The 16374-nt window shown below is 38.7% G+C and overlaps 1 protein-coding gene across 1 annotated transcript; it reads left to right on the plus strand.

Moving 5' to 3' along the window:
* Nucleotides 1-2344: 2344 nt before the first annotated feature.
* LOC146643271 (uncharacterized) lies at nucleotides 2345-11016 on the plus strand. Its single transcript, XM_085396896.1, has 15 exons — nucleotides 2345-2447; nucleotides 3484-3564; nucleotides 3786-3899; nucleotides 4071-4139; nucleotides 4335-4486; nucleotides 4597-4721; nucleotides 4816-4985; nucleotides 5495-5585; nucleotides 6869-6945; nucleotides 7115-7180; nucleotides 7666-7779; nucleotides 7968-8036; nucleotides 10214-10365; nucleotides 10476-10600; nucleotides 10692-11016. The coding sequence occupies exons 1-15, from the start codon at nucleotides 2384-2386 to the stop codon at nucleotides 10876-10878; spliced, it is 1656 nt and encodes a 551-aa protein (XP_085253022.1). The 5' UTR covers nucleotides 2345-2383; the 3' UTR covers nucleotides 10879-11016.
* Nucleotides 11017-16374: the final 5358 nt, after the last annotated feature.

Consider the following 16374-nt stretch of genomic DNA (forward strand, 5'->3'; position numbering starts at 1 on the left):
AATATTACATTCACAATACTTTCATTTTAATTTTCACTTAATGTCATTCACAATATATTTTAAAGATGTCTAAAATATTTGCAATGTAAAATATATAAAATTATTCCATGGAAAGTACAATACCTTATAGTGTATACAAGTATGATTAGGTCATTGAATCAGTGTCTGTTGTGAGTCTCAAGTAAGTTGCCTACAATGATATTTAAGGTCCAGCAGGTGTCAGTATGGAGTAAAACAGCAACACTGTGTCGACACTGTATCGATACAGTTTGGGGAATGTGCTGAAACGCTTCACGAGGCCTCATCTACCCATCACTAGTAATGATCCTGACTAAATGTTCTCTGACCACTGCATATCCTATTGGGTTGTCTGGGATGCGTGATGCCGAACTATCCACAAACACCACCGGAGTAGAGCTTGCCAGTGGTATGTCCTGTAGGTCAGGTCTGGAGGAGCAGATTTCAGAAAGCAGCTATAAAATCTTGTGGTTCACCATCTGCTTCTGTGTGGAGAAGTGAAGCTGGGTTTAGCATATCACATCTTTTACTGTGAAATGTAATCTTTCTAGTAATACAATGAGATAACATATGTTACGTCCCCATGAAGGAGGTCTAGGGGTGTGTGTGGGGACTGGTAACAAATGGGTCCAGAACAGAATGAAAGGAAACCAGACTGAAGTTTTTAGCAAATATTATAGTTTTTATTATAGATAATCTTAACTGAAGGAGCCAGCAATGCCGTTTTACCAATAACTCTAGAAAAAGAAAAAGGTCGCAACAACAAAGAACAAAACTCCACACCATGAGGCACTTCCGGGGGCCCACAGGCCCACCCTGTCACTAGCAGTAAGCTCCACTGCTACTGAGGCCCACAAGCCCGCGATACTCACATGAAGCAGCTACTCTCCCCACTGCTCCTACAACTCCACACCACAGGCAGGACAATCTCATAACAGGACCTCTTTCGACACCTAGAACACAATGTGGAGACACCAGAGAAAACCACCCTCCCACATCCAGTTCATCCCCAGCTTATACAACCTCAGAGAGGTGATTTCTGACTGGGCCCAGGTGGTAAACGAGGCCAATGAACAGCATCTGTGTCCTGGGGAGAGAGGAGAGTGAGAAAGAGACAGAAGGGTGGAGCAAGCAAAGAGGAGGAGGCGGAGAGAGAACACCACACCCACACAAAGGCAGTTTCAGGAGGCCCTGATATGGCTGTGACACATAACATAGGAGCAGCTAATAAATGCTTCCCTTTCAGCTGTTTCTGCTGCATGCAGGTAGAGGACGGCCTGCTGGTCCTTGTCACTCCCCGTGCTGCTGTATCGAAACAGAGCTTAAGTATCCACCTTTTTCATCCACTGTCTGGGTGAAACGTTTATTAGGATATGATAATCCTAAAGTTAGTGCAGTCTGTAGTGCAAATTTTAAGTCATGGAAAGCTTTCTCTGCATAATGAGTCTGCTGTAATCTATACAAATAGTTGTAATTCTGCCAAACCTCTTAAATTAACACAGAAACATCTGCACTTCAATCACATATAGATTGGTGGATTTATTATCTGTCATCATATCATCATTTTTCAAATACTCATGGACCTAAATGAACAGCTATGATTAAAAGCAGGTGATGTAGTAGTTAGCACAGTGACATTTCTTTTCTTGATATCTGTTTTCCTGTGTGCCAAAGCACCTACTGTAAGATATATTAAATCATTTTAAACTTCTTTTTTTATTAGTAGATTAGACCTGCAGATTGACCAAAATTTTGGACAAACATCATCTAATACCGGCCCCTGGTGACTTATAGTGTCACCAGGTATGGCATTTATACAAGATTAGTGGGAGAGAGACCCTGGCAACCCTTTACCTCTGTAACAAAGCGCACACACACACACACACACACACACACACACACACACACACACACACACACACACACACACACACACACACGATAGAAAGCGACAGCAAAAGGAGGAAGAGAGAGAAAGAAAGAAGGGTGAGTCTTCGTATTTTATTTAGCTTATTATCATTCCTCAGTTTGATCAAAAATCAAGTTACGACTCCTTAATAAAACTCACAGTGCATCTAATCAAGAACTTCCTCTGAAAACATTAAAAAGAATACAAACATCATCTCTTCAACGTCATCTTTGTTATGGAAAATTTGTAATTTATTTTATTCACATAAAAAAGGAAGTAGAGCATTTTTTTTTTAATAACCACGAGTTTAAAAAACAGTCTGATATTGTGGAACAGTTCTTCGTAAAGCCCTCCCCATTTGTCGATTTGACAGGAAGGTTTTTTTTTTAGTTTTCCATTTTGTCTGTGCCTGTGAAACGTCTCTTTCAGACTCACCGATGGTCACACAGCAGTAAAATGCCTGAAGCTGAAATAGTTTATTCTGATGTCAAATTTAAAAGAGGGACGATGGAAACCAAAGGTGAGTTGATTTATTTGTGTACTTATGAGTTATATTTAATATGCATACAGCTTAATATTATTGGCTTTTTGTTAGTTGGAATATTAATGGGTTACACTTTATAATGTGGCTTAATCACAATGTACATCAATGCAATTTCAATGTATTTTTTAAATTACAATTTTATATATATATCATATTTATGTCCAAATACTTAAATGTAGGTACACTAGAACAAGGGGGTAACAAGTTAGGTTATTACAGGAAACAAAGAAAGGATTACACTATAAGTAATCCTAAGTACAAAGTAAGTAACTTAAGTAGTGTATAATTGGTACCCATGGTATGTTTTTGTTGAAAAATACAATATTTCCCCATCTTACATTGAAAATATGTTGTACTGTACGGGGGTGGAGCCCACATTGCTCCTGCCTTTTTATATCTTTATATTTTTGTATCTTTATGTAATGTTCATTATGTCGATGTGGATGATGGATTCTCAGTTATTTAGTTGTGCTTTTATTATATCAATATAAATGTGAGAACGACTGTTCTTTGTAACGTACAAGAAAAAAATAAATGCCATCAAAATGTGTAGGCCTATGTGGTCTTTTAATGATGGAGCCAAGTCTAACTTTTTTCCTTTCACATTCACTGTTCAAAGATAACATTAACAATAAAATGTTTTAAATCACTGTTGTATGCCTGCCTGTACTATAAAGTGGGCTAAAATGAAAAGAACATGCACATCAGCTTGAGTATAAAAGGACATGTCCTCAAATGAGCACTGTATACATGATGTATGTGGAAATGTTATTTTGTCTGCAAAAATTGTTACACTGTATTGTAAATGCACTAACACCATACTTAATTTATTTATTTTTTTGCAGAAAATTTATTTCTTTGTTTTTTCATTTTTGGGGAATTATGTCCTTAGGATCTAATTATAGTGGACCTTTGAATTTAGTGTCAATATCATTCTTTTTAAACTTATATGTTATCACAAGTTAACAGAAATTCACGTGATACTGAGTAGCAATCACATTTTACGTTGTAGGCCCAGAGCCTGTTTCCTCTTTGGCTGATTTGACTTACTCAGATGTCAGGATCTCACAGACAACTTCAGAAGAGCTGCCTGGTAGGTAAAGAGCATGAACAGTTTTTCTCTCCTGGTTACATTTTTCTCCCTGTGCTCAATTTTTTCTGCCTAAGTCAGCCCAGGATTTTATTTACAAGCTTCAGTTTAATTCGGGTTTATTTACATAGCACCAAAACAGTAGCCTCAAGGAACGTTAATCTATAAGGAAGGGATGTCGATCTCACATCTTTGTGATATATGTGTTCCATTTGAATGTTTAGACGGCTCTCAACAAAATGTGAAGAGCACAAGGTCAAAGGTCACCCCAGAGAGAGTAGCCCTGCTGGTTCTCAGCGCTCTTCTGGCTGCTGCTGTTGTTGTCCTCTGTGTTACCAGTGAGTGTGCACAATTTTCTGATTAAAAAAAGATTTTTCCCAGTAATGTTTGCAGCATAACTAAAACTAATTTAAGAACAATTCATTGATGATTTGACTTCAGTTAGAGTTTTGTTATCTTCAGCAAAAAAGCCATAAAGACTTTAATCTACGTTTCCTTTATGGTACAAGAAAGAGACTCTGAAGCAAAACCATGCAGCACGGTGCAGCCTACATGTCCACAACCTCCTGAAGTTACAGGTACATAAGTTGTGGATTTATTCTTTTAAACATTTGTGTCCTCTGATGATGATTAAAGAAACACTGATGGACTCACAGAAACAGTAACTTAGTTTGTACCTGCAGGACAGAAGGAACTTCCTGCTGCCTTCAAATCACACAAATATGAACAGTTTCTTCCACCTGACTGAAATCTTTGCTTTAATATCTTCAAAGGTGATCCATGTTCTAAATGTGAAGAAGGCTGGGAGCATCATGGAGGAAAGTGTTATTACTTCTCTACCAATAAATCATCCTGGACGAAGAGCAGAGATGAATGTAGAGCTAAAGGAGGAGACCTGGTTAAGATAGACAGCAGAGAGGAGCAGGTATAAAAAACTGCTGCAAGTTTTGGTTCTCACATATTTAACCACATCTTTACATTTCTTTAGCAAAGAGAAGTGTCACAAAATATTTTTGATCAACTTTTCCTGTTTAGGAATTCCTGAGGAAAAAAGTGAGACGCATAATGAAGGATCATGAAGACAAGTTCTGGATCGGACTGACAGACTCAGCAGAGCAGGGCAGATGGTTGTGGGTGGACGGATCACCACTGAACGAAAGGTTTGATTGATGTGGAAAAAAAAAAATATCCCAATTTCAAAATTAAAGTTAGCAGCGTTTACTGAGACAATTATTTTTGATCTTCATCTCCTAGTTTATCTTATTGGAACTACAAGGAGCCGGACAACTGGGGAGAGGACGACTGTGTAATGATGGGTGATAAAGGTGATCGTTACCAGAAGAGTTGGTCTGATACATCCTGCAAAGTGTCTCGCAGAAGTATTTGTGAGAAACCAGCAGCAAAAGGACAGAATAAAACTGTATGTGTTATATTTTTATGAGATGTGTTTATTGAGGTAATGTTTTGCTGCAGCAGTGTTTACATCTGTGAAATAATAAAAGATTGTTCCTTATTTTTCCTTGTTTTTTCTTTTAAGAATTAAAAAAAATTTAAAATTTAAATTTTTGAATTTATTCACCGCAAAATGACAAAATGTATATGTTATGATCCAGACGGTCTTGGGGTTTAAGGGGTAAGATTTAATGAAAACAATGTAGAAAACCATCGGCGTAAAAGAATGAGTTGGAGGCCGAGGTTAACAGGTTATCTCTGAAAGGAAATTTAAAAAGTCCTGCAGGGGAGGAGGGAGAGACAGAGAGAGAGAGAGAGAGAGACAGAGAGAGACAGAGAGAGAGAGACAGAGAGAGAGACACACACACACAGCTGTAACAAAAATAAATGTATGATTAGTTTTACTTCTTCAAGCACGGATAAATCCACCCAATCATAAAGTCCTCGTGTTTATCTAAAGAGTAAAATACATCATTTATAGTTTATTTATTTGTTTATTCAGAAACAACTGGACTAACTCTGGTCATGTTGAAGCCTCAGCATGGCAAACTATCCACAGAGGAACATAAAAGGTAAGTACATGCATGTAAATATACAAAGAAACAAGAAAATAACTTAAATGTAGAATTAAAAGGAAGTAGAAAAAGTTCAAGCTTCAAAAAGATCTGTGTGATCAGACAACCATCAGTTTGAACAAAAGAAAGAAAGACAACCATTTAAACAGATGACTGAGGTATCAAGCCAGAAATAAATGAGGAAGTAACCATGACCATGTGTGAAATGTTACCACTGATACCAAAATGTCGGATGTTTCCTGTTGGTTTAAAGTGTTTGTGCCTCTTACATATGGCAGCATGAGAAACTTTTATCCTCTTCTATCTGATCTAAATACACTACAGTGTGTTAGAAAAGTCAAAGTTGAGCATCTGATTCAAATCAGATGTTCAGAATTATCCTAATGTAACCCAACACTGACTTAGTTGTAAGGTAAGAAAAAGAAAACACGAGCCAGTTGTAGTCATTAGAAAGCTAACACTTATTTATAACCTGGGATCTTCATAGTCCTTGAGTTTGACCTGTTTGCTGTGCAAAGTTCCTAGTTTGAGTTCATAGTTAGGTTTTCTGTTGTAAGTATTTTACGTTTTGGAGTGTTTCGAGTTTTCTGTGAATACTCAGTATTTCATTTTTCACCTTGCCTGTTCATCCTTCTCATGTTTGTTCTTTGTGGTATTCTTAGTTCAGATGGATATAAAAATGAGATACAGGAAACAGACGAACCATAAACTCTAACAAAGACTAAGCTCATCATGGTGACGATAGCTGCCCGTAGGTACAACAGGACAAAATTCTAGTATTTTTTAAATGTTCACATATGTAAAGTGTGTGAAATGTGTGAAATCATACATTCTTCTGTTTGACAGGAAGGTATTTTTATATTGCTTGACACTTTACTTTGTGATTCGCTGATAGTCACACAGAAGTAAAATATCTGAAAATGAAGTCTTGTACTCCTGTACAATGAAACTGAAAAGATTTAAAAAGACAAGTGAGGGAAACTAATGGTGACTCTATCCATCATTATGAATTACATATCATTAAGAAACACTTTGCAGGTTTATTCTATAAGACAGGGTATTGAAATAGGAGGAGATTAAACAATTAGTTACAATAAATTCAGAAGAGATCAAAAGAATTCAAATCACAAGCCTTTTGTTCTTATCAGCCACAGTGCATATAACCAGTAACACTTGTTATTTGTGGAGCAGTGGTTTATGAAACCCTCCCCATTCGTCTGTTTAACAGGAAGTTTTTTTTTATGTCTACATCTTGTTAAACTCTCTTTGACTAACTGAAGGTCACAAAGCAGTAAAATGTCTGAAGATGAAGTACTGAACTCTATCGTAACCTTTAGATGGAAGAGGGAGGCCAACAGTGAGTCTTGTCTACTTACTGTGATACATATGAGATATATAAGAAAATTCTCCTTCTACACTTCTTTTTGTTGAAGCTAGTCTGCTTGTGAATTGAAGGCGTTATTAGCAGCAAACAGTAACTCACTTCAAAGTAAGCAGTCATTTCTGGCTTCATGTTTTTGCTGCAGAGGGTTACACCACGCATGCAGACGTAAGGATCTCAAAGTCTCAGCCGCCCACAAAGGAGCTGCCTGGTAGGTAAAGAGCAGTAATGAGCAATTATTGTCTCTGTTTACTTTTTCTGTGCTTGGTTTCATTTACCTATCTCAGCCAAAGAAGTTATTTCAAAAGCTTTAATTGAGTTGAATTCAATTCTATTTATGTTTATTTACATAGTCACAAAAGACAAGAACTGTTACCTCAAACCACTTTATAACATTTCAGTATTTATTCTGTTCAATCGTACAATATTAAAAGACAAAATAACAAAGGAGATTCATAATATCAGGACTTTCACTGCCCTGTTAAGTAATTAGTTTGCATGATGTTTGGTGAAGATTTGGTAGAAATATTACCACAGAATACAAACGCCAAAAACAAAAATAAGTTATCATATTATTATCTGCACAAAGTAACAAAGAATTCAATCATGCGTTCATATTGTTGTATCAAAAACCTGTACATATTTATGCTCATATGTCACATCTTGGTGATATATGTGTTACATTTGAATGTTTAGAGGCCTCTCAACAAACTGTGAAGAGCACAAGGTCAAAGGTCACCCCAGAGAGAGTGGCCCTGCTGGTTCTCAGTGCTCTTCTGGCTGCTGCTGTTGTTGCCCTCTGTGTTACCAGTGAGTGTGCACAATTTTCTGATTAAAAAAAGATTTTTCCCAGTAATGTTTGCAGCATAACTAAAACTAATTTAAGAACAATTCATTGATGATTTGACTTCAGTTAGAGTTTTGTTATGTTCTGCAAAAAAGCCATAAAGACTAAATAACTAATAAAAATCTAATCTACATTTCCTTTATGGTACAAGAAAGAGACTCTGAAGCAAAACCATGCAGCACGGTGCAGCCTGTATGTCCACAACCTCCTGAAGTTACAGGTACATAAGTTGTGGATTTATTCTTTTAAACATTTGTATCCTCTGATGATTGTAAGAAACTCCATTCCGGGTTTCTCTGAGGCGTGGGCTTTCATCATCAGCTCGCCCACGCTGGGGCCGACCTTCTTGGGCTTGGAAGTCGTCGTCGTCTTCTTCTTCTTGGCCTGAACCTCTGCGCAGGGCGTGTTTATGATGGAGCCTTTCCCACCACAGCGCCGGCACGTTGAGCGCATCATGAAGGGTCCATTTCTTTCATGTAGCTGTGGTCGCTAGCCAGCATGCTAGCCGCATGTGGCTTGCCCGAGTCACTCAGTCCTTTCTGAGCATTTTGACATGCTGCCGCCGCAGAACCTGGCCTCAGATCCAGCAAGCTTAGCGCGCTGATCTCCAAAAAAGTCCCGAAAGCCAGAAAGACGTAAAATAAGTGTCTCGTGCTAAGAGCTCGAACAAAAACTCCTCTTCACGCCGCCATCTTGCTCGCCCCTCCGTGGAATTCATCCAATCAGATAGGAAGATGGGTTTGCTTTCTTCTTCTGCTGTTTTTTTTTTTTTTTTTTTAGATTGCTTCTGCAGCCTCTGCTCCGATACTGCCGCTGCTGATCAGGTTTTTTTAGGGAAGAGTGAGAGTTTTGAGACAGATCGTGCTGTAAATAAGTCAGCCAGAAACTTGGCTTGAACGTTTCCAATTGTTAAACTATAACTTTTCGTCCGACCGCTGCATGTGGAAAATTGATTCGGGTCTGCTTTTTACCTGAAAGTGACAAACTAAGACATGTTCATTATTATCATCATACTAATCAACACACATCTCTCTCTCTCTCTTTACTGAGTTTTTGTGAACAATCCTTTCTTAAAAGCATAAAATGAGATTATAGTTGTTTTTTGGCTGATCAACACAAAACCTTTTTCATATGACTTTTTTTTTTTTTTACAATATAAATTCTGTCTCTTTTTCACTCTTTTTTGTTTGTATTTTTTTTTTTTTTAAATAGCTGGTGATCTGCAGAATCACCGCTCTCACAATCAAAAACAATTATTTTTACACAGCGCACAAAAACACTGTGACGTCAGACACATTCACACTCACTTTTTCATCTACGTAGAGTTTACACACTTGAAGGATGGCACATCTGAGGTTAATTTAATTATTTGCTAGCTCTCTGAGTGAGCAACTTCTCACTTTTTAACGTACGTTTCAAGACAACAGGTAACTTCCTGTGTCTTTTTGGTGAGTAACTTCTCACTTAACGAGCAACTTCTCGCTTTTTTAGCATGCGTTTCAAAACAACAGGCAACTTCCTGTGTCACTTTCTATTTTAATTTACTTAGTAAGTGGATCACTGAGGAAGGTATAACACAGTCTTATGAATAAAAAAGACACGTATTTACCTTCGTCAGCGGATCCCACTTCTGACACCAAATTGTAAGAAACTCCATTCCGGGTTTCTCTGAGGCGTGGGCTTTCATCATCAGAGTTCATCCTTTAACCTATAACAATAAGAATATTCTCAAGTATGATCAACGGTTAATTACGGTACCGGCCGGAGTACCGGGAGCAGTTTGGAAGAACAAAAAGACGCGGCGACTGTTCTAAATTGTCATCCCAAACTAACTCAAAGTTTATTCTTTTGTGCAGCAGTTTTTATAGGCAGACAACAAGTTTCAGTTTCAGACCCTGCCCACTGGGTGGGGTGGTGTCCTTCGACAGTTGGAATCCTTTGTTCTACAGATGCACTCTCAAGGCCTATAAATCTTATACAGAGGTCTCCTACATCCTGAGTTCTGACACAACCAGATGGTCTTCACATAAACATCTTCTGCAAGGGAGTGATAAGTAAAAAGAGTGCTTTGTTGGTGTTGTCCTTCCAACCTTAGCATCTACTTTCACACCATAAATCTCGAGTTGACAAGGAAAGAGAAAATGAGGGTTAACATAAAGAGCCTTGTTAAGTCACAGAATCTTCAGTCTAATATCATCATAAAAGAAGTACCCAGTACATGCTCCCATAATACTAAAATATCTAACAATGATGATTAAAGAAACACTGATGGACTCACAGAAACAGTAACTTAGTTTGTACCTGCAGGACAGAAGGAACTTCCTGCTGCCTTCAAATCACACAAATATGAACAGTTTCTTCCACCTGACTGAAATCTTTGCTTTAATATCTTCAAAGGTGATCCATGTTCTAAATGTGAAGAAGGCTGGGAGCATCATGGAGGAAAGTGTTATTACTTTTCTACCAATAAATCATCCTGGACGAAGAGCAGAGATGAATGTAGAGCTAAAGGAGGAGACCTGGTTAAGATAGACAGCAGAGAGGAGCAGGTATAAAAAACTGCTGCAAGTTTTGGTTCTCACATATTTAACCACATCTTTACATTTCTTTAGCAAAGAGAAGTGTCACAAAATATTTTTGATCAACTTTTCCTGTTTAGGAATTCCTGTGGAAAAAAGTGAGACGCATAATGACGGATCATGAAGACAAGTTCTGGATCGGACTGACAGACTCAGCAGAGCAGGGCAGATGGTTGTGGGTGGACGGATCACCACTGAACGAAAGGTTTGATTGATGTGGGGGAAAAAAATCCCATTTTCAAAATCAAAGTTAGCAGCGTTTACTGAGACAATTCTTTTTGATCTTCATCTCCTAGTTTATCTTATTGGAACTACAAGGAGCCGGACAACTGGGGAGAGGACGACTGTGTAATGATGGGTGATAAAGGTGATCGTTACCAGAAGAGTTGGTCTGATACATCCTGCAAAGTGTCTCGCAGAAGTATTTGTGAGAAACCAGCAGCGAAAGGACAGAATAAAACTGTATGTGTTATATTTTTATGAGATGTGTTTATTGAGGTAATGTTTTGCTGCAGCAGTGTTTACATCTGTGAAATAATAAAAGATTGTTCCTTATTTTTCCTTGTTTTTTTCTTTTAAGAATAAAAAAAAAAAACCCAGCTCACACCAATGTGTGTGGTGCAGAGAATCAGACAATGTGTTAGTGTCACGCCGAGTGAGATGAGCCGTGTGGAAAGTAAAGGAGGATCCAAACGCAGGCACTTGTACAGGTGTGAGGGTGGTTTATTAAACACAAAATAAATATAGACAAGCAGCAAATGGAGCACGAACTAAACTAGACTGGAAACAACTAAACTACAGAGCACAAACCTGGACAAGAATGAGACCGAGCAGAGGAGAATGACGATGGACAGCAGGGAGAACACACGGGTGAGACATGGTGGACAGACAGACCAGCAACTACAATGACGGAGGACACGACTTAAATACACACAGAGAAACACAGGGGAATTACACACAGGTGGTGGACACAGCTGGGAATAATCAACAAGACGAGACAGAGGTAAAACTGAACACACTCACATGAGACGCAGACCTTCACAATAAAACAGGAACAAGAAACCATCACACTAAGACGCAGACTCGACATAGAGAGACAATAAAATTCAATTTTATTTATTGAATTTTATTGTTTTATTTATATTTTGATATTGCTAGGGATGATGCAATGATCGGGGACCATTCTTCATTTCGTTGTTCTCGTGACAATGACAATAAAGTTTCTGATTCTGATTCTGATTCAGACAGAAAATGACACATGGAACTAGACAAATACTAAGCAGACACAACCGAAGAACAAATCCTAAACAAACAGAAACATGAAACTCTAATAATAAACATCATAATCATCATCATTAACACAACAAGAGAACAAGAAAACAATCCCTGATGCAAACTTAAACCAAAACATAATAAACTCAAAATACTGGGTAGAAACTGACCCAGAACCGTGACAGTTAGTCCATTTATTCACCACAAAATGACAAAATGTATATGTTATGATCCAGACGGTCTTGGGGTGAAGGGGTAAGATTTAATGAAAACAATGTAGAAAACCATCGGGGTAAAAGAATGAGTTGGAGGCCGAGGTTAACAGGTTATCTCTGAAAGGAAATTTAAAAAGTAAGAGTCTAACAACAAGTCCGGTGCACATCTGCTGCAAAAACACACTTTCTGGATTCCCTCCCAAGCAGGAGTATCATGACGACTAGCGGTCCTCCTCCTGCATCCACAGACACCCTTGAATGGTGTAACTGCCGCCTTTGCCCATCTCCCCTTCCTCTCTAAAAGGTGCACCTGTAATCTTGCAGGGGAGGAGAGAGAGAGAGACAGAGAGTGACTGACACACACACACACACACACACACACACACACACACACACACACACACACACACACACACACACACACACTGCTGTAATATAAATAAATCTATGATTAGTTTTATTTGTTCAAGCACGGATAAATCCACCCAATCCTATAGTTGAGCATGCATGAGCAACTATCCACAGAGGAACATAAAAGGTAAGTACATGCATGTAAATATATAAAGAAACAAGAAAATAACTTAAATGTAAATCATGAGGAAGTAGAAAAAGTTCTGTGTGATCGGACAAGCATCAGTTTGAACAAAAGAAAGAAAGACAACCATTTAAACAGGTCCCTGAGGTATCAAGACAGAACTAAATGAGGAAGTGACCATGTGTGAAATTTTAACATGTGGTTAGCTGATACCAAATGTCTGATGTTTCCTGTTGATTTAAAGTGTTTGTGCCTGTCACATATGGCAGCGTGAGAAACTTCTATCCTTTTCTATCTGATATAAATACACTACAGTGTGTTAGAAACATGTATTTTATAAACATTCATTTAAAGCGTTGGCTCTTAAGCAATCAGAATATGATATTCCCAGTGTTTAGAGACACGATAAGGATGGTGGCGACAATTTCTGGATTGTATTCTCAGACTCATCGTAAGAGGGCAGATGATTGTCCAATTTGAATGCTGAAACCCATTTTTCCTCAATAGCTGTGTCAGCATTAGTTCATAGTGTCATGAATCGGTGTGTGGCAGGCAGGCAGGAGTGGTGGACCCAAAATGCAGAACTCAGACACGGAAGTGAAACTTAAAGCGCAGCTTTATTGCTGGGAAAAACCTAGTACAAACTAAACTCACCAAAAGACAAACAAAAGTCTGAACAGAGGAACCAAGGACTGAGACACTGGAAAAGAAATACAAAACTGGAGCAGGAGACTAAACACTAGGAACATAGACGCAGAACACACAGCTAGTTGAGGGTACGACATGACTTGTTGTCATGTCCCATCTATTATAGTCTTCTTCTCTGCATTTAGCACACTCTATAGTCTCCCTCGCCCTCTTGGTGGTGTCTCTGTATTTCATCTCCCTTGCCTTTTCTGGTGTTGCTCTCCTTGTGTTTCATCTCATCTCCACAGTCTGTCGTGTATTTCATGTCTTGTTTCTTATTCCCTCTCCTATTGTTAAGCTCAAAGTGTTTTATTTTGAAGCTACCTTGTCTCATGTGTGTTATGTTCAGTTTTGTCGTGCAAATTTCCTAACAGACATATTTCGAAGTAACCAGCAGCAACTAGACATTGCACAAGCTTCAAACACTTCCTTTGTGGTCATGTGTCTGCATGCTGTTTGTTGTTTGTTCTTTTTTCAGTGCATGATTATTTTCTTTTGTTTGTTGGCCCCTCTCATGGGTACCAAGGCTATTTGAAGATAAGAACTGAGAACTGAGACTGAAGAAGAAATACTTAAAGCATCATGGGATGCAGTCCGTCAGTCGCCACTCAGTGGTTATTGTCCGGCATGTTCGTACCTTCACCTGCCTGTCCTCCTGACCGCCTAGATTTCAGAGAAACCGCCTATCATCCTCTTCGTCTCCCTGAAATCCTCTCCTGCGGGCACTCATTCCTCCAGGTTTAAACGGTCCCGATCACGGCGTCCCCGTGTCGTTTATTTCCCGGTCTCTTCTATTTAGCGCCAAAGGAGCGTGTTCTCTTTGGTTATTCCGGGTCACCTTTGGTTGAAAACTAAAGTTTGTTTTGTGTGCATTTCTGCGAATTGTGTTTGCTTTTGGGTCCAGCTTGCGCGCTAGAACTACGGTTCATGACACTTTTAGGACATCCTGATAATAATGAATTACAGTAGTCCAGCCTGCAAGTAAAAAAAATGCATGAACTAGTTTTTCAGCATCGCTTTGAGACAGGATAATGAGACATACACAAGAGATATTGTGCAAATGGAAGAAAGCAGTCCTACATATTTGTTTAATATGCGCCTTAAAGGAAATGACTCGAATATTCCTCACAGTGTTATTAGAGGCCAGGGTAATGCCATCCATAGTGAGTATCTGGTGAGACACCATGTTTATAAGATTTTCAGGGCCGAATACAGTGACATGAGTTTTATCTGAATTTAGAAGCAGAAAATTAAAGGTCATCCAGGTCTTTATACCTTTAAGACATTCCTTCATTTTAAGTAACTGGTGTGTGTTGTCTGGTTTCATGGATAGATAAAGCTGGGTTTCATCTGCTCAGCAGTGAAAATGTTATGCTATGCATGTATTGTTTTCTATACACACAGTGTAGAAATTTAGTCACTGTGTGGTTTCAGTGGATGATTGCGACAAAAAAAACAGACAATTTTTTCTCTTGTGGTTCTGGTTTAGTTCTTAGTATTTACCTTCCCTGTGTGTTGTCCGCAGTGTTTCCTGTGTTTGTCAGTCTTAGTCTCTGCGTTCAGTTATTCAAAGATAAACTGTAGGGCTGTACTTCAGGTCTTCTCTCCATTCTTTAACTTGAACAGGAAGTTTGTATTCTCCATCATAAAGGTTTGAACAACTTTTTAAAGCCACAAAAGTGTAAAAGAAAATATTCATGAGTGTAGATGCTGACCGAAGATATACAAATTGGACAAGAAAGGGGAACCAACATGACCCCCCCCACCCCAAAACTATAGTCATTAAAAAAACTGACATTCAAGGAAATACTAAACACAGCACAGAATTCGAACATAAATACTTCTTAGATTGAAGAGAATAAATCATTGTTATAATAATAATAATAAAAATAAAATTGAAAAATATTGACTGAAAAGTTGTTGGCTTTATATCGTACAGCCTTTTCAGTATTTGGCTTAAGAGAAATTTGAAAACAGATGACAAAACAGTTTAAAAAAAAAAGTTCAGACAAAATAGTATTCAAAGCTTATTAAAACCACACTGAGTAAAACAAAATTGCTTCCTTGCTGAATTTTGTGACTCATGTCTTGGACTGACAGATGAGGTGGTTCTTGTCCACCACCTGCTTTCTTCTGGTCCTGAATAAGGCCTATGGGATACGAGGAGTAACAAAGTTATAACCAGGAAAAGAAGAAGCCAAACAGAGCAAACTGTGAAAAATGATAGTGTTATGGCGGCGTAGGTCAGAGTGTGAGAGTGGAACCAAAAGCACATTTAGATGGAGGTACTGTACCAGACTGAATATCAATCGGAGATAAAGTATCTGAATTTCAGGCGGAGTTATCCAGCGATTCTATATAACGAAGGCAGAGAGGCAGGCAGGTGAAGTTTGGAAACAGACGTAGTATGAGTTGTGGCTGAGATTGCACAGAGAAAACATGGAAATGTATTTCATTTTATCTATTGGTCACATGTTATGGTAATATTGCTTTTTTGTCACTTAATTGTACATGTGTGAGACAGCATTTAGCTACAACTTGCACACAGTTAGGCGTTGTGAGACAATTGAAGACACACAGTGGGGGGATTCAGCTGGTTGTGAAGCCTTTTTTTTTATATCTCTCAGGAGGGGGGAAAAGGCAGGGAGCGATCTTTAGGTGACACTGTAAGAGGAGAAGAGGAATGAAAGGCCAAGCACTAACGTAGGTTAGCAGACCCCCAAAGTTTGATTCTGTTCATCTGGATGCAGTGTTTTCAGTGGGGGAAACATTTTGTCACTCATCCAAGTTACTTCTTCAGTCGGACTTGGATGAGTGAGTGAGTCTGACACTTAGATGTGTGACGAAACGTTTCTTCCTCTAAAAACGCTACGTCCAGTTGAACAGAATCAGACTTTGGGGATTTACTTTACTGAATGATTGAGCATGCATCAAGACGTAGGTGGGTTAGCAGACTATCTGGCGAAGGCTAGATGTGTGCGCTGGTCTTAAATAAAGCTGGCTCAATCATCACCAGGTGTGGATACTGGGTGAGATGATGATGATGACTCCAGAGGTGGAGACCACAGCACTGTAGAAAAATACTGCCACTCACCCGAACAATGACAAATAGTTTAATTTAGAAGGACTCAAGTCAACCCCCAGATATTTCGGAGGCGGGAACAACAAAAGTAAAAACCCAAAGAAGGTGTTGTGTTGTTGTGGGCTGTGTCCCAGTTCAGGGTCTGCACGCTTGAAGTACGCATTCTGAGTGCGATTACGTCACCGCTA

The sequence above is a fragment of the Rhamphochromis longiceps genome, linkage group LG22, assembly GCF_057381845.1.
Source record: "Rhamphochromis longiceps isolate RC_006_pf linkage group LG22, R_longiceps_female_GT1.1, whole genome shotgun sequence".
Lineage (NCBI taxonomy): Eukaryota > Metazoa > Chordata > Actinopteri > Cichliformes > Cichlidae > Rhamphochromis > Rhamphochromis longiceps.